The sequence below is a fragment of the Ictidomys tridecemlineatus genome, chromosome 1 (genome assembly GCF_052094955.1).
Source record: "Ictidomys tridecemlineatus isolate mIctTri1 chromosome 1, mIctTri1.hap1, whole genome shotgun sequence".
NCBI classification, from domain to species: Eukaryota; Metazoa; Chordata; class Mammalia; order Rodentia; family Sciuridae; genus Ictidomys; species Ictidomys tridecemlineatus.
The window spans coordinates 58,442,099-58,462,323 of NC_135477.1; the positions used below are offsets into that span (position 1 = coordinate 58,442,099).

General features: G+C 31.1%; 1 protein-coding gene across 1 annotated transcript in view; it reads left to right on the plus strand.

The window, feature by feature from the left end:
* Rtkn2 (rhotekin 2) overlaps positions 1–18,968 on the plus strand; it is a 75,457-nt gene extending 56,489 nt beyond the window's left edge. Inside the window, exons 10-12 of the mRNA XM_005334309.4 lie at positions 7,930–8,095; positions 12,262–12,369; positions 13,632–18,968. Of these exons, the coding sequence (XP_005334366.1) occupies positions 7,930–8,095; positions 12,262–12,369; positions 13,632–14,167 (810 nt within the window). The 3' untranslated portion in view covers positions 14,168–18,968. The remainder of the gene's footprint in view (positions 1–7,929; positions 8,096–12,261; positions 12,370–13,631) is intronic.
* Positions 18,969–20,225: the final 1,257 nt, after the last annotated feature.

Genomic DNA, 20,225 nt, shown 5'->3' on the forward strand with positions numbered 1-20,225 from the left:
ATTAAGCCAGCAATTAATATAGATTTAGACTTAGACTTGGGGGCAACATGGACCATATTTGATCCTGAAGACTAATAACTCAAATATTTCTTCCCATTGTACATGACAATCTACAAAAGTAGAGAGTTTTGTAAAGTACAAAAGAGAATTTTGAAAGTTAAACAAGAGGTGAAAGTTAAGGTCAGAAATATCAATATAATTTAATTGCTGCCCTCAAAGTTGAAACCAATGACAAAATCCTCCATTTTCCAGCTTTACAATGTTGTAATCTTAATTTTCTCTAGTGCTGATTCCTGTTCTTTTTCTCTGTAGAAACTTTCCTTTGCAGTTCCTACCTCTACTTCAGTTCCTGCTTCCTTTGAGCCCTTGTTAAAAAAAAAGAAAGAAAGAAAGAAAGAAATATATTAAGTATTTTAAAGTAAATTTTATTTATTTTTCTGAGCTTACAAAATGATATAAATGTACAGAAAAATTTTAAAAACATACTATAGTGATCACCCATATTTTAGTCTTCTCTTTAGTTGTATCTGTATTTTTTTCTTATCCATTGAAACATAAGACTTCAACATAGTGACACTTTGTCCCTGAATAAGTTAGCATGCAAGTCTTAAAAATAGGGGACTTGTATGCATATATAATTATAGTACTATTATAACAACTAGGAAAATTAACTTCTAGGTCATCTAATATTTAGACCATTCAGATTTCCTCAGTGACCCCAAAATGTCCTTTCATTTTTGTGTTTTCAATCTAGGACTGTTCACTGATTTTGTATCTTCTAAACTGTGCATGAGGCCTGAAGGCTTGATTATATTCATTTTAAACCTTTGTGCTAGAGTTTTTTTGTTTTGTTTCATTTTGTTTTGGTACTGGGGATTGAACCCCCAGGGGCTTAAACCACTGAGCCATATTCCCAGCCCCTTTTTGAAATGTTTTTTATTTAGAGACAGGGTCTCACTGAGTTGCTAAGTGTCTCACTAATCTACTGAGGCTGGCTTTGAACTCATGATTCTCCTGCCTCAGCATCCTGAGTTGCTTGTATTACAAGTGTGCATTTATTGCACTTGGCTAGAGTTTTGACAAATGCTTTGTAAAGGATTCTGTTAGGAAGCACATGATATCAAGTTGATTCACCACTCATAATTCCACCTCTCCAGCTAGAAGTAATTCTTCCTCTTTTAAGTTAGCAAGTAGTCATTGAGGTGCTACCTTGGTGCTATGTGAGATCTTTGTTGTCCAACAGTATTTCACATAATGGTTTCTATGATTTTCCTCCCCTGTGTAGTTTTAATATTGGAGATTCCATATGATTTTCTCATACTTTCCTTCCTTCTCCAAAATTAGTTGGCATTCTTTTGTAAAGAATCAACTAGGGATGAATCCCCTCTGAGAAGGCAGGATGATAAATCTTAATATTTTAATTACCAATTTTCAGAGTAGGGAATTCGTGGTACACATTGGTATTGTAGTCTTGTTGGTAACATAATATTGGGGTTGGTATTGCCCTTTCTGTGGGTAGCAAATAAGTATTATAAGTATTCTCTTCTACCTTCCCCTACCTCTACACTCTGTCTCATCATAATAAACAGGTTTTATATGTAGTCTGTGTTTTAAATTACTTGGTTTTAAAATACAAAGGTAGAGATTTTTCCACTTTCTTTGGAGTATCTAATGGACATATGTCCATTAGACATTACTGTATTGTTAAATAAACAGTGGATATTTGATACATGCCAGTTTGTAATTTTTTATATATAGCAGGTAAGGACCAAATCAAAAATTTAAGATAATGTTTTTGCTTTTGTTTTCAGTTTATTTCCAATGCTGAATCTCTACATTCTTTTTAAGCTTAATAATTGAAACATCAAATACAAATCTGAGTTTTTCTTTCATGATTTAGAAAATAATAATTTTGTATAATGCTACTTTACAAATTATGTGAAAACTGAATTTTGCAGTTGCTAAGATATATAAATAATAGTACTGTTATTTCGATCACAGAGTCTGTTCTGTAACCATAATTCTTGTCCTTCTAAATGGCATTTCCTATAAGGCTGTGTCAGTTCATTAATTTTCATAGGGAGCCATCTGTGGAAATAGTCACATTAAGGGAAGAAAAGCCTAAAAGCTGTTCCCCTCCCCTTTTCAATCCAAATTTGAAAGGGTGATTTACTTCAAAGTGATTGCTTCAACTTCAAAACACTTCACTATGAATGTTGTTGAGCAAGACATTCTCTATAACAGGTACTTAACTGAATCTCCTCTACATTGTAGAAAGCATTTTATTAAGCCAAAGCTTTATCCATTGCCAATGGAGTGGGGGTGGGATAGAAAAGAAGTATGGTCTTTGAGATCAATAGTCTTTTCTTGATTTAAATACTATACATCATTCATTTTCATGTTGTAGTCTGTACTAAGCAAATCAATAACACTGTTTGACATCTCAGAGCTTTTTAAAATTGTCTTCAAATTACCTTTAGCTATTGTATTTTTCATGGACTCCAGAAAGAAAAGTTACTATGAAGCACATGGTATTTTTTTAAAATTTATGTTAGTCTTCTTAATATCTGACCATTATCAAGTATTCACATTGTCTTTTATTAAATATAACAAAAAAACTTCTGAAACATCCTTTTTTCTTTAGGAATTTACAGTTTACGTTATCATAGATTGAAAATAATTATATCAAATTGATAGTGATCACCCCTAATACTTGGTTTAATTTATGGCAATGCTTTACACAGTTCAAGTACTCCTAGTCATTTATTGTGAGTGTGTGATTTTTTTTTTGTCACTAGAGTATGTATAAACTCTGAGGCTTGTTTTAAGCAGCAACATTTATTTGCTTTCACCCCTGACCAAGAACCTTTCAAAACATCATGCATCTTTACAGTATGTTTATGAGGCAAGTATGAAATATTATCTGCATTACATTTACACAAAAAGGCATTATTACAGTTACTTGAATTTTTAATTTACATTTTTAATTTTTTTTAAATTTTCAAGATAATTTATATAGAGACTAGTACAAATAAACCCATGTGTAGCCTTACACATTGCCCCCACTCTAGAATTACTTGAAGCACATCCTAGAGACCATAGTGTTTTGGTTGAAAGTATCCCAAGTGTGGCAAGTAAAAACAATTGTGTGTGTGTGTGTGTGTGTGTGTATGTTGTGTGTATACGTATAGTCATATGTGGTTAATATGTCATTAAATTCTTGTTGCACGTTTTTGCAACAGTATTTTGAATCAGGATCCCCATACATTTCAGTTGGATAGATTTTTTAGTCTTGGTTCTTGTTCCATTCTCTCTCTCTATTTCTGTCTCTCACTCATTTGTGCATGTACACAAATACACATGCATGCATACACACATACCATTTATTTATTGAAGATAATTGAGTTATTCATCCTACAGGGTTTGTTATAATCTGAATTTTGCTGATTGCATTTCTGGGTTGCCTTTTTTCTTCTATATTTTGACTCATTCTCAAGTTGTTAGTTAGTTGTTAAGAAGATATTTTATATTATTATTATTATTATTATTTTTGTGTGTGGTACTGGGAGTTGAATGCAGGATATCATGCATGCCAGGCAAGCACTCTACCACTGAGCTACATCCCCACCCCAAGAAGATATTTTAGTAAGTGTTATGTACTGTTATTAGGAGGTATAGAATATGTTTGGGTCTTCCACTCATTTTAATATCCACTGATGAACATTGCTTAGATTCTTTATTTTATTTTATTTTTAGGGGCTGACAATATTTTAATAATCCTTCATTCATTTATCAGGTGGGAATACCTCTATGTCATCAATATTTGTTTAGTTACCCTGAGGTATAGTTCTTACAGAAAAGACAGAATAAGTGTTAGATTTTCTTTTTCTTTCTTTTTGTATTTATATGTAAGTTCCTAAAAAATTAGGTGATTACACCTTCAAAGGTGGCCAGTGAGTTATTATTTAAATATTATGACTATGGGTTCAAATATATATTCAATATTCAAATATAGTTCTTTGTACTATTCTCTATATAAATTTATGGATTCAAAAACAGCCCATGACCAGTGTTATTCTTATTGATGCTTTAATTGTCCATGCTGACTAATGGAATCCTTCTCAAGTTGGCTCTTGAATTCTTTGACACAACCCTAGTAACTTTTGATTTCTGTTAGGAAAGGATGCTCCATAATCATATTCTCTACATTTTCTAGATTCAGTCTGGTAATTGGCCATTTTTCCATAGAGCTCTGATTCTTCTTAATAGGAAAGACTGTTTAGACCATAATATGGTGCAGTTGTAAACTTTTTTAAAGTCAAAAGTAAAATAATAAACAATTTATAAATCTAGTCCTGATCTATTAATTTTCCATTTACCCAGAAATGGAGAGGTTAAACAACAGTTTCAATTTAAAATAATGAAAACCCTGAAGGAAATTTTCCTTTAACTTTGGAGTTTTATGTTTTTGTTGCAAACTCCTCATATTGTTTTTATAACCCTCACTTGGCCTTCTCTGGGTACTGCTACTATCTTATGCAGAGAAAGTTTGTAGTTATGTGTGTGCTGATTGCAAAAGCAAAGCCGGCTCTCAATTAAAATTTTATAGTAATTAATCTCCAATCAATAAAAGTTGAGTACCAATCCTCACAAATCAATCAAAAGATTTTGGATAAGCAAAAGTAAAATGGGAAACTCAGGTCTCACATAGAACATCTCTCTCTCAAAAGATGTTTCCTCATCTAAATTAAAGAGTTGGATTTAAACTGTTTCTGGAATCTGAGTCTATTAATGCCAAATTTTCTTTTATCATTATCTAAGTTGTTTTTTTCCTATCTAGTTCTTTTATTCATAATTTTTTTTAGCCACTTACTGGGTGCAAGGCAGTATTTTATGTGGTAGATATAGGAAGGGGCAGAAAGTCCCAAATTGCTTGCTTTGAGAACCTGCTAAGAAGAAATACTTCCCTCTTCTACCCATTACAAATTCTTTAATGAGCTGCCCTAAAATACACCTTAGTGTTTTCTAATCACTTTCTCTTTTGAGAAGGGAATACCCGAGTACTATTATTGATACTTGTCTCCATTTAAAAACAGCTTGCATGCAATTTCTAAAGTTGAGAAACTTTACTTGTTCTAATCACTTTCCCTTTAATGTATAATTTTTAGTGTAAGATATTTCCTATTAGTTAAATTATTTTGGGTGAAAAGAGAAGTTTATTCAGATTTTTGCATTTCATTTGCACCTTTTAAAAACCTCTCACGTTTTAAAAATGTAGTGGTATTTATGGTTGCCAGAGTTAATGGAGTGTATAGTATTTATCTGTAGATTCTTGTATTTTTTTTTCCTAGGAGGATATAAATGATCTACTTCATCACAATTTCTACATAGGAGTTTCATTTTAAATGATACATTGTTAAAAATATAAACATTAATCTATAAAATCACATGTTTCTTATTTAAAAGTTGAATTTATTTTAATCCCATATTCAAAAAGTAGTCATAAATTTGCATTAAAATGAAATTGAGTGGAAGGGAGCACAATTTCAGTAACAAGAATGCTTCTTATTTTTTAATAGAAACAACAATAGCTTTTTCCCTCCACTATGATTCAGCCTTCGTTTAGTCTGATAGAATTCTTCCTAGAGCTTAATTCATTCTCTGATAATGATAATAAACTTTATTTTTTATTGGTTCTTTTTAGTTATGTGTAACATTAGGATTCATTTTGGCATAATTATAAAAGCATGGAATATAATTTGTTCTAATCTAGTTCCTAATACTTCTCCTTTCCCTCCCCTCCTCTCTCCCCCTATTCCCTCTACTCTACTGATCTTTCTGCTATTTACAATAATTAATATATATGTAATTACAATAATTAATATTTATTAATTAGTGTCTTGTGGATGTACATGATGGGGAGATTCACTGTGGTATATTCATATATGTACATAGGATAGTTAGGTCAGATTCATTCCACTGTCTTTCCCTGTCCCTCTTACCTTCACATCATTCCCCTTTGTATAGTCCACTGGTCTTTCTACTATTTTTTAATAAACTTTATTTTTAAAGAGATTCATTAGATGCATTTTTTTTCAGCTTGCAAGGATACCATTTAGGACAGCTTATTTTTACATTGTGTAAATAATTACATAAGAGACAATTCACAAAGTTTTATAAACAAGGTATTGAAGTGTACAAAGACCCTGTTATAATAAAATGAAGATGCTAGCCATAAGTCCCATTACAGTCTTCTAAAGATATTCCAAAGTTCCCAGATTTCTACAATGACAGAATAGACTGACTCTAGGAGGGTTAACAATCCATATATTTTGTAACACTCTAAAGTTTCAAAATTATGTTGCTTCTGTATATAACATCTATTTTGTTCATGTGATTTTAAATAAGAATTGATTCCTTCAGAAAAGAACTTCTTCTATGGTGTATGTATAGTGTCTAGCTGCCTGTAGTTCCCCATTTTTTCAGGGAATGAATAGCTTTTCTTCCTAACTGATACTTCTCTAATACCCACATAAATATCATTGTGTGTGTATGTGAGTTTTGGTTGTGATTGTACATACAGTCAGTCTTTCTTGACTTTATATTCAGCGAAGTGAAGAATTTCTTCCCACTCTTACTCTGCTTTTGTAACTGCCAGCCAAAAGAGTTTTCTACATACATTATTATAGGCTTAACCATGTTTTTCTGGTACTACTATATACAGTAGCCACTAGCCCCTAGTGGCTGTTGGGCACTTAAATTGTGGCTGTTCTGAATTGAGATATGCTGTTAAATGTAAAATACAAACTGGGTTTTGAAAACTGAATATGAGAAAATAATATAAAATATCTCAATTTTTAGATTAATTATATGTTAAAATGACAATAGCATATGTTGGGTTACATAAAATTATTAAAATTAATTTTATCAGTTTCTACTTTTAAAAACATTATTTCTAGAAAAATATAATTATATATGTGGCTGACATTGTATTTTTCTTGAACAGCACTATTCTAGAAAAACATAAAACTAGTCATTATACTGGCAGCCAGGTCTCTAGCTTTGTATTATGAATAGTTCCATTATAGACTTATTCTCCAAAATTCCTTGGTCTAAACTGTATGTTGTTTATAGTTTACTTGTGGCTGGCTGTGCCTTGGGAGTAGACTTCTTTCTTCTACCTTTAGACACAGTGTCATCATCAAAATGCCATACCTGGTACCATTTAGAAAAAAGGTTTAAACTATAAACTGTAAACATGAATGAAATCATTGCCTTTGTGGTCAAATGTTGAATTCAGCACTTAAAAAATAATTTTAACGTTATAAGTTATATTAGCTTATGGATCTTTAGCTATGAGATGTGTAAATGAATGTTACATGTGAAACAAACATTAAGAGGAATGAATGCCTAACTGTTTTTTTGAAGTAAACACTAAGTTATGGCTTTACTACTTTAACTGATAACACTATAATATGTATGAATATTAGAATAGGAAACATACTTTACTGATTCAATTTTATTATTGTTGGAAATACATTTAGTATACAATCCACATTAAAGTTATGACATGCTGTACTTGTTTTATTGCAGATTTTAAGATGTATATAAAAGACAGCAAACTCCCACTTAAACTGAGATCCAAACAGAGGTTGTTTTAATCTTGTGTAATTTAATGTTGGTGCTATATGTAGCATACTTTTAAGCATTACTCAGATTTTTTAATATAGAGCGTTCTTTTTTTAAAAACCTCCTAGATTTGAGTTTGAATATTGAAAATTCTCAAAATGACATATTTTAAATTTCAAATGATCAGCACTATTTTTATAAGTATATCTTGTATAAATATGGTAGCTAAGCAATAAAATATTTGTTTGAGCACTACAGAAATATTCTCTTATACAACACTAATTTTGCCCTAATTTTTAGGAAACCAGAATCCATGCAATGGATAAAGATGCCAAAAAAAGAATCCATAATTTTTCTGTCATCAACCCTGTTGCTGGACAAGCTCTAACTCATGTTTTTGCAGTTGACTGTAGAGAAGATCTTCAGAAATGGATGGAAGCCTTCTGGCAGCATTTCTTTGATCTTAGTGAGTAGATATTTGGAATCTCGTAGTATATTCATGTGGCCTGAAAGGTTACACACAGCAATCTAAATATTAAAATTATAATTTGTAGCAAGAATTTTTTGTGCTTTTGGAAAAAAATGGTAATATTTGGATACACTGATTTTTTTTCTCTCTCAATCTCTTTCCAATGCCTGACTATTGTATAGTATACCTTTGAATTCTTAGCATACCTTTCTCATACTCTTAAGGTCCTTTGATCCCTAAAACAACCAGACACGTTTTCTCAAAATATTAGATTTTCACTGCTTAAGGCAATGCATTTGAGCCAAGGGATAAGAAGCCATTTGAGGAACAAAAACTTTTCTAGGATAATGATGATCCTTAAATATTGAAATGTTCAGAAGGAGCTTCATTTTTATGTAACCTTCTGTTAACTCCAGATTTGTTACAATATCATCTTGGACATCATCCAGAGACTTTTTTTCTTTTAAACCACATATGGTTTTCCCATCTCAATAATACAGTCAAATCAGTGTGATAGTACTGTAGTGGGATTTTAGTGTGTAAAGTTTATGAGGTTCTAATATTTAATTCTCAATTTAAAGAGGGATTTTACCAATAAGAAAATATTGAAATTACAGCAGCTCTTTGTCTTTACTGACAATAAATTAACAGAATATGTATTATCTTTAATTTTATGTTGAAAATCTAGAATGTTGATGATGGCTATTTCTGATCTAAGTGAGCCTACTATTAGATTTGACCAGTAATTTTTATGTCTATAGAATGCTCTTTTGTAGAAATACAAAATAGACCCATTTCCAAACAATAGAATGTTATTTCTATAACTCATAGAAATAATACTAAAGACCTTTTCAGAATTTCTGGAATACTATAAACAGAGTCCTCAGATTCATTTTTCAGGCCTCCTCTGATTCCTGGCTTTATTGGATATCATAGTGAAGGTTGGAAAGGAGGTAAGAAAGGGAACTAAATTTATTGATTCCTTTTCAAGTACTTGATGGCTTCATTTACCTCTCATGACACCCTCATGAGGTAGAAGTTATGTCACTCTGTTCTAAAATTGGGAAAACAGCACTAAAGAAGTATCTGGATCACTCCATTGAACTAGAAGATTCTCTATGTGGCCTTCATGGATACTTTAGGATTTGTTTTCCTTAAGTACCATCCCTAGGCATTCAAAAAAATTAAATATTTGTTCCATGTCCATCAGCTTGTACTACATTTCTTTAGTTGAAAATTTCAGTAGATCAAGTGTAACTCAAATGATAACTTCCTTTCTTTTGCTGATTGTAGCTTAATTTTAACTGTTTTCCTAAGTCCTTCCATTTAAAGTCAGTTTTACAATTATGATATTTTACTTTTCTGTGTACACAGAAACAGAAAGGAGAGGTATATGGAGATAATAATGCCCAAATAGCAGTCTGTCAACTACTATTAGAAAACAGTCTCATTTTCTAGATTATCTAAAGTAATTTATCTTGCTAAAGTGGAGAGTTGGAAGGATAAGGAATTTATGACCTTTTTTAACTATCAAATTAAGATAGTGATAACAACTTGGTTCTTGGTCTATTTCTTTGGTATTTAATGCTTTTTAGAATAAAAAACTGCCAATCTATGTAATTGTTTTTTGTTGTTTTTGTTTTGTTTTTGTGGTACTTGGGGTTGAATACAGGGTACTCTGCCACTGAACTGCATCCTTAGCTCTTTTTATCTTTTATTTTGAGACAGGGTCTGGCTTAGTTGCCCAGGCTGACCTGGAATTTGTGATCCTCTTTCCTTCTAAGACACTGGGCTTATAAGCATGCTCTACCAGGTCAAGCAATTTATGTAATTTTTAAACTGCAAATGTTTTTACACTTTGAAATACAATGTGAATAATGATATGAAACAATGGTGGAAGCGTTTATACTATCCTAAATATTGACTTGTACCTCATAATAATTATTTTCCCAGTAACAAAGATAACCTCTTATGATCTTGGTTGAAACATGGTATTTAGAATGAAGCAGAGGAAAATATCTAGAACAGAAGAAAATAAAAAGAATTTAATATTTGCAGCAAATTTCAATTCTTTGGTCCTACAAAGAATAATTAGGATTCCTCTGGAAATAGGTCTGTTTATCCTGGAGAAGAATAGTCATTTCACAGAGGTTAGGAAGAGTGGTATAGTGGCTAATTTTAATATTTGGGAGCTAACAAACATGAAAAAAAGCATGACACTTGTTTTGGATGGTTAACAGGGGTAGAACTAGGAATCAAAGACACAAAAAGTTAAAATAGACTTGGAACATTAAATTTTTCAAATATTTAAGAATATAAATATTGAGTTACATTACCAGCTTAGATAATAGATCATTTTGACTGGGAACATTATGACAATAAAGAATGTGGGAAACATCGTCAGTAAATGGATTGTTATGTGAACAGTATGTATCCATTTAACATTTCATATTGGGCCTCTTTTTCTGTTGGCATCTTGGCTATCTCTGTCTATGCATACACATTTATTTACTGGCACAGTGAGTATTTCAATTGTAAAGTCTTGACCAGTGAACATATTACATTTGTACATCTGACACCCGATACACACAGAATAATGTGGCATTATATTCCAATTTTCAACATGATTAGTATTCTGCTACCAGTTTAACGATGAAATGCTTTCGTCTATCAATATACAGAAAATACTATACTTTATAATAATTTGTCTAAGAATGTGACAGAGAAATATTTGCCAGTTTAAAGTGAATCATTATTTTCCCATTAGATAAGGACATTTTTCCTGCTACCAAGAAGAAAAAACTGATTTTTATATATTTATTTTTAAAAAAGGAAGTCGGGGGAGGAATAAGTTGTCAGATCTCAGATCCTACTGGATTTAAATTTTAGAGAGCAAACTTTAAAGCCTTGTACTCAGGAATTTATTTCCTCTTCAACTTGCTATGTGGGTTATTTTGAAATTTTTACCATATTCTGTACTTAGCATCATAATAAAACATACTGAAAGGCTTTTTTATATTTCTTAGCTAGTTAAGATAATGGATTTTAAATTTATGCACACATTCTCATTTTGCCATGGCAGTACATTCAACTAGAAACAACAAAAATGAATAGATAATTTGACTAAACATGGAATGTCTTTCAATTTTTAAGCTATGAAAAACAACTAAGTTGGATATTTAAAAAAAGAAAAAGAAATATAGAGTATGATTCAGTCTTAATAAAAAGGCATATAGGTGGATCTCATTTAGTTTTTTACTGTTGTAAGATATAAAAATGGTGACTCTCAATTATTTTTGTAATCTTAGTATAGAGGTACATAGTATCCAGCATAGTTGCTATGCAGCATGCAGGTACACAATAAATTTGGAAAGGTTAAAGTTTATATAGCCATTCAGGAGAAATATGAAAATTTTGTCAAAATAGTGAAACAATTAGAAGAAAAATTAATAATGTCCACACTTTAAATTTTGAATGGAATAGGTGAAACACCTTACCCAAGAGTATTGTTTTTATCTTATTCTGAATACCTAATGGCATAATTTAAAGTGCCTTTCCTTAAAACAAATTAGACTCAGAATTTTATTGCATGATATTTTCTTATTGTAAAAGGTTTTTATATACATTTTGGTTTAGATGAAAACACCATTTTTATCTAGACTTGCATGATTTTGAAAAGATGATAATCATCTTAAAAAGATAGTAATTAGATAAATAATTCTTATTTGTTAATTCAAATTTTCAAATATTTTCAAGATATTTTTGAGAACTCTCATACTTTGCCTTTTTTTCCCTCCTTCCTTCTAGGCAATTGTGTTTCAGTTGATTTTTTAATATTTAAAAGAAGAGAACCTGAACAAACTTTTGCCATAAATATATATTCTAAAATTATTATTGGGCATTTATTGAAAGAATATAGTATCTAATAGCCTAGATATTTTAATATCTGTGCATTGAACTTTATTTTTTAAATATATTACTTTTATGTACAGAATGAGACTTTGAAATTTTTTAGGTTTTTCAGCGGGCTTTCTTAAGGCAATGCTTTATTTGTAGATTCACTATTATTTTTCAACAAAAAATATGTTAATCTCTGTTTAAAATGAAATAAATATCTTCACATTTATGTTCTAAACTAGCCTGTCTTTTTCTTTCTTTCTTAGGCCAATGGAAGCACTGTTGTGAAGAACTTATGAAAATTGAGATTATGTCACCACGGAAACCACCTTTGTTCTTGACAAAAGAGGCAACCTCAGTCTACCATGATATGAGTAAGTGGGGTTTGTCTTTTCTAAGCTACAGGGTAACAAAAACAACATTGTCTGTACTCAAGCGGCTTATTCTATTGACATTAAAATGCTAAAATTTTCAGAGCACAATCAAAATGAATGAAAAAAGACCATGATTACAGACTAGAGAACTCATGTTTAATAAATGAATTAATACAAAATTAATGAATACACATTTTTTATAGTTTAAATGCTCAAAATCAAACAAAAATTTTAAGGCTTAAATGAATAAGATTGCAGCAAAAATAAATATTAGCTGGGTAGGTGATGAAAATTCTAGAACTATAAACTTGAAGATTCTAAAATGTCATCATATTTAATAATTTTTTCTGTATTTTATTAATTTAATTTTAAAGTAGTAGTGATAGGAGCATATTAATGAAAGGAAGCTTTCATCTCTGACCAAAAGATGATTATTAAGTCTACTACTTTAAAAAATTTTAATTTCTTAGCTTATTAATATGCCATTTACCTATACTTTAAAAGGTGTTTATTTATCCATGGGAGATTACCTCCATGAATAATGTTTTGAACAAGAAAAGTCAATGGTGAATTCTGGTCTAATTTTCCACTAATTTGCTTACATTTGTATGTACTTTAAAATATTAGATTAAAAAATGGTGCATTTAGTTTTACACAATTAAAAACATCAGAATTTAATTCAATAGAAGTTATCTCTATTCTCATTTTCCCCAAGACAAAAGTTTTACTTAGCACTATTATCATCAAAATGGTTTGAGGACTTTGTTCTCTTTTCCTGGATTTTTGATTTGGGTTTTCTTCCCATTTAACACTGATCTACAGAAAAGAATACTGAGTTGTAGTCATTTCAGTTTGTATATCAAGTTTTCCTAGAAGACAAAATAAGGCTTTAAATCAAAGAAAAGTTACCTAATAAATACTGAACCTATAGAATTTTAAAAAGTATTCATAAAGCTCTACTTTATTTAGGGGTATATTTATACATGTGTGCAAATGTGTATTATGCTTATTATTTATGTGTACCCTATGTATTTAGTACACACTATTATGTGTGTGCCTGTTTGTTATATATGTGTTTATAGTGTAATTCAGAGTACCCTTGTTTTTTGAATCTGTTGATTCAAGTGAACATTTTATTCCTTATCCTATTCTTGAGCTTTTGATAGCAATCTTAGCATATTCATTTGAAAAGCTAATAATTTACTAAAGTGCATACATTTTTTGAATTTTTCCTGTGTACTTTTTTCTTAAAATTATTCCAGGTATTGACTCGCCTATGAAGCTTGAAAGTTTAACTGATATAATACAAAAAAAAATTGAAGAGATGAATGGACAATTTCTTATTGGTCAGGATGAAGAATCCTCCCCTCCTCCTTGGGCCTCAGTCTTTGATGGTAACCATAAAATGGTCATCCAGAAAAAGGTATTGTCCCCTACAAGTGAGCAATTACATGATGGGAAAAGGAAAAAGAGACGAGCTCCCCTTCCTCCTTCCGATAAACCTCCATTCAGCTTAAAAACACAGAGCAACACAGATCAATTGGTTAAGGACAACTGGGGAGAGGCAAGTATATCTCAAACCTCGCCTTTGGATACCAGACTATCAATCCTAATGCATCATTTACAGAAACCAATCGCTGCTCCTCGAAAACTTCTTCCTGCCAAGAAAAAGACTTTAACTGATGGTGCACACACGGATACTGAAACCAATATTGAAGCTAAGCCAGTGCCAGCTCCAAGGCAGAAATCCATCAGAGACATTTTGGACCCTAGATCATGGTTACAGGCACAAGTATAGAAAGCCCTTACCATATAAAACATTTAACAAAATCTATAACTGTGAGGCTTAACTCAAAGTCATAAATATATTAATGTCATGTAATTTCATAGGTAAATATGGTAGTGGTTTGCATATGTAATTAATAAGCTATTTGGTGTAGAAAAACATCTTTATAATGAAGACATTGATTTCTCTTTTATTTCTGAGTTTCAGAATATAAGTGATTTTCCCTGCAGAGTGTAAGAGGCAGTTTCTAGACAATATCCTAATTGTTGGAAGGGTTAATTTATTCCTAAATTAGTACCAGGCAGTGAATAAGCACTACACAGAAGAAAGCATTAACATTTCTTTTGGGGAGAGACTGTCTAGTAATTTAAAATGTGTTAAATATGAGCCATATTCTCATTGTGAGAATTTTAATACTAATGGAATGTTTCAAAGGTTTTATTCAAACCACAAATTATAGAATCCACCCAAGAAAATTTTCTTCTTAGCATTCTGGAATTCTCATCTAATGGTTCACTGACTCTCATCTATTGTTTAACTCACTAGTTTATAGGGTTGACCTTTTAAATTCCTGGGATAAATTTTGGAATATTAAATTCTTTGTCTTTAAAGGGAATTTCTAATGTGCTATTCAAAGTCATTTCCTTGATGAGCCCTGAAATCCTGTTGACATTAATTCTCATAAGTGAAGCAAAACATTTATTAGTTTAGAGAAATGGTAGATGAAATGTTCTTTACATCCACTTTTCTGTGTGTGGTGCTAATTTCCATTGTGATTTTTTAGAATTTGGGGAAGTGAGTAGCTGATTAACACCTTAAGATTTATTTAATACTTATTTAAAAAGCAGATGGTAGATTCAAAAATATCAGAAAAAAATGGCCATGGTAATAATTTCCAGAATTAATCCTTTTTAAAATTTTAATTAGGTTTCCTTTCTCTAGTAAGGGTTGATGTCTGCTATTGATATTATTCATTAAAAGTCATATTCTTACAATAATAACATTGAAATCATTTCCATAGGAGGTAATTTCCATAGCAACTAATCGCAGTGACCCAAACAGGATTATGAAATGAAGGGAGGAATAAATAGCAAGAGGATGAATATCTTCAAGGAACAAAAAAATCCATTTTTTAATGCTCCTTGTAAACAACAGCTGAATGGTTTTAAAAATCTAATCAGAATTTCCAAATAAAAGTTTCCATAAGGTGTCAGCAACGGCTCTAAAAATCTCAATTCACACTGAACCTTAAACGTTATTGCAAGAAGTAAAAATATAAGAATTAAATTACTGCCCTGTGTGTAATCTCTAGAGATCTTTTTAAAGCTAGTAAGAACTCTATTTGGATCAGAACTACATTATTACAAAATAAAATGAACACTTGACCAAAAAAAGCGTTAATTTAAATGGAGCCTCTCGTTATTTTTAGATAACTGAGTCTTTCTTCATTTATAGAGTATGATGTAACTGCCAGGTTACTTTTGTGCTTGCCCAGGATTCTTAGTAAGAATTAGAACTCTAGGGAGTAAAGACACAAAAGGTCTCTTGTGATTGGTGACACCAGGACGCATTTGGTGAGAAGAAAGTATGTTTACCTGATGGAATTCTGACACAATTACATGTATGAAAAATCTAAAAAATCGTTAGTTTATTTATTTTTTTTTGACGAGAAGGCTCTTTCTATTGTGTTTGCTGTTTCAGTAAATGGAATATTAAAAATGGAAAGGATATTATTGTTTAAATTTTTTGTTTATTTTTTAAAACCTCACTGCTGTTTTTGACAGCATTCCTGACTGTCAGTGCCCTAAATTTTTGAGCTAGAAGATGCTTCAGGCTAAATTGTTTCTTCTTAATGGCATCTAAACATTCTTTTTTTTCCCCCTTGTTGTTGATACCTTCTTTTATTATAAGCCAATATTAAAACTTCCAAATTATATTCTTGTCATTTCTCCTCATGCAAATTACAACAGGAAAAATCTAAGTTGTACAGGAAAGAGAATTTACTCATAAAGAAATTTCCTAGCAGTTGTGTTCTCAGAGAGGAACTCAGAAGCAGATCTGAAGTCCTTCCTAGAACTATTTAGGTGAAACCTAATCAAGGACCAACCCCCCACCCTACCCCACCCCCACAAATTATTCTGTTTCTGAGGACCCATCTTATTATATGTTACAAAGCCTTTAAGATCCCTTGAAGTCTTCAGCTATGCCCTTTGACCACTGTGTTCATTAAATGCTAGCTCACACCCTCTTAAAGGGGGTGGTTACAATACAAAGTTGGGTGGATTTTTTTTTCTTCCTTCCCCCTCCTACACTCTGCCTCCTCTGCTCCTCCCCCACCTTCCTTCCTTCACAATTTAAAAAAATATCTAAAAATACTGAGTTAAAAACTGTCAGGGAGTTCATCAGAAGTATTTGTTTTCTCATTTCCTGAACCAGAGTTTATGACAAAGAAATATGCCATGTAATATAAAAGATGTTTCAGATTTTTATGAGCTGGCTTTTCATATTCCTTGTTTGTCCTTTTAATTTGCTTCTTGATGTATGAAGACTATAAACTTAAAGAGTTAGCTGTCAGATCTTGATAATAATATTATAATTAGAGAAACATAATAGAAGGAACAGATATTTTATATTATGATAATTTTGATGTTCTGAAGATAATGTCTCAGACAATTACATTTATGTTTTAAGCTCTAGGATATAAATTACTTACAGCAGCATTTAAGATAGTATTATTTTTAATTGCTACAAAGTGATAAATTTTTTATTTTTACATTTTGCAAGGACAAAGAAGACTGTTTTGTTGTTGTTTTAATTGTAAATGCATACCTCTTACCTCCTTAACTGTCTGCAGTGCCCCCTAACTTCTTTCAGTGGATGTGAATGTATATGGAAAACTAAATCCATTTATTATAAATATCTTATCTTTACCCTTTAGTATCCCATCAAATGCATTTTACCTGATACTATTTACTAAAAATAGAGGTTGCCTTGGTTTAGAGAGGACTCATATAAGATAGGTTGAACAATCAAGTATTTCTTTAGGCTTATGTTCAGCACCTCAGTTACCTACTGTGAAGTTAATTAATTCAGTCCAAAATGAAACTATGGAGCAGTTTGATGCAGCTTATGTTAAATGCATTCTAATGTAATCATCTGTTACCATGAATGAAGAACAATCATAATAAATAGAGGTAGAATGTTGAACTGTGAAAAAGAAGAGAAATACTTTTGCAGGAAAGAATATTTGTCCAAAATTTATTAAAATTCTTTTTTTAAAATAGTGAATTATTGAATAGTACTTAAATTTTAATTGATGACCATTTGTGTTCTAATAATTATATTCACTGTTCTGTTAAACTATAATATAGAGTTGACTTTTGTACTTAAACATTTCAAAGTATTATTGTTCTTAAGTATTTACATGTTTATGTTTAACTTCTTCATTGATAATAATAGTTCTAAGAAGATTGTTTATTCCGGATTATGCATTTTTCTAGTTTGACCTGGGAATAATATTACCTTTGAATTTTTAAAAGACAAGATTTTATTTGGAAATATGTTAGGGTGTGTTTTTTTGTTTGTTTGTTTGTTTTGTTTTGTTTTGTTTTTGACATGCTGGTATCCTTAGTATTGTTTATCATTTTTATTTTTTAATTAAATGCGGATCTAATTTTGGATTAAAAAGCATTGATTTTATCACAGACTTTTAAAAAAAAATCAAAGGTTTGGTGAAAAAGCCTAAGTCATGTAATTCAAACTTCTGTACATTAAAGGAACTGATTCATGAAGACATTTTCTGATAATTTTCCTTAGGTCTGCCCTCTGGGCTAGACTGATAGAAATTGTGTGGTAGAATCAGTTTAATTAGAGAAAGACATGCAGGAGCTGGTGCTAGTTATTATAAGACTAATACTCTGATTGGTTTGGTATAATTAACATTTATTTAAATGTTTGCATATAATCCTTAATATGTACATACTCTTTAAAATCTACTGATAGAACCTAATTTTTAGTTTGTGATCCAGAATCTCCCCAGAGCTTAAGTCACTCAGATAATAAATTAGTTACCTGGTATATTCAGTCACTGTTAGCCACAAGGAGACTTCTTACTTTAATTCACCTCCCTCAGTATGTAATTTATTCCCATGGAGCACATCAGAGGGAGGGGAAAACAAATGAGCACTTCTGGCTCGATTATATTATCTCAGCGTTTTATTTCTAAGTGTAGTATGATTAGAAATATTTCATGTTTCTTTTCAGGAATAACTTCTGTTTCTCTAAGGAGAGAAGACTACTAATCACTGTGTTAATGTTGAACAAAATACCTTAAGGTTCAGTTTTAAAAAATAAGCTATTACAAAAATATTTTAAAACATTTTTCTTTCTCTGACTATAGAAAAAAAATACCAATCCCTACATATTCGATAATTAAGCAAAATCATGCCAAATCTTAATGAAAATTGTATTTTCATTGGTAGCAGTTTGCTTTTGAGAGATATAGTAACCTCAATGCAGCTACTAAAGGAGAGGTAGCTTGAAAAGATCTTGTTTATAAAATTATACTGTATTATAATCATGTTTCAGGATTTCAAAATTAATTTTATTGAAAAAGGATAATTTTCTGTGTTCTATCAAACTATTTTTATGTTTATTATCTACTCAAAGCAAATTTTATGTGAACAATTAACGTTTTTGTTGAACTTAGTTATTTTAAGAGATACATTTTAACTTAGTTATAATTTATATCAGAAGGAGAAAAAGTCTTAAGAATTACCCACTTAACCTCCAATATTAAAATGTATGTGTTATATTCCTTCTTTTGTGCTGTGCGTGACAGAGCTGGATCACTTAAGCCTTTGCTTATAATTTATATTTTCTATTTTCTGGGTTTGTCCCCTGTATTACAGATTATCATAAGCTTAGCTACCCAACCCAATACCAGTTGATCATCTCACATTTCTCTATATAAGAAGTCTTGGTTGGCTCAAATGGAATCTTTGTTTATGAACGCATAATGCTGAAATCAAGGTCTTAACCAGGCTGGACTTCTTTCTGGAGGCTCTAGGAAAAATCCACTTTCCATCTTATTCATAGTTTTGTAGAGTTCTGTATGCTTGTAGGACTGGCTATTGGCTACGGGGCACTCAGCAACTAGAACCACTCCCCAGTTCTTGTATGTGGTCTCTTTAATCTTCTAAGCCAGCAGCAGAGCATCAGATCTTCCTTATGCTTCAAGTCTTGACTATTGGCTACCAAGTTGAAGAAAACGCTTTGCTTTTAAAGGGCCCATGTGAAGGAGGGATGCTCATAGGATGATCTTTTGATTAATTTGAGATCCACTGATTGATATATTTAATTACATCTGGAAAGTTCCTTTTGCATATGAAATAATTCCACATGTGTTATTTCTTCTTATTCATGAGGCAGGAAATATTGATGTGTCATTTTAGAATTCTGCCTTTTAGAATTCTACAGTTTTCAAAGCAAAGGAGCTTTGAAAAATGTCTTATTGAACTTTTAGCCCTGTCATTATGCTATGATGAGAATGAGTACAGGTTATTTATTGAATGTTTGCTTTAAGGTTGTGATAAATATTTTATATGAATTAACTTATTTAATAATTTCTATAGCTTTTTATTAGCTGTACCTAACAAATGTAGGTAAATAGAAGACTTTCCCTAGTCGTACTGCATAGTAGTTGAGTATGGATTCTGGAGTTAGACCTGGGTTTGATTATGTTTCTACCAGGACCTAGCTGTGTACTTTGGGGCAAGGCACTTTTTGTTTTTTTGTTCAGTTGTTTGGTTGGTGTTTTTTTGTTTTTAACCTCATCTGATATGTTTTTTAAACATCTTTAGGAAAAAAAAAAACAGTACTTACCACATACGATAATTGCAAGTATTAAATAAGATAATACATCAAATGCATAACCCAATATTTGGTACTTAAATCTTTGTCTTATTTCTTCAGTATGGCATGTAGTACATGAAAAATGCATAAAAGGGGAGAAGATATACCTGATCAAAATATACCAATGCATATATAACCTTAAAGTCACTTATAACTC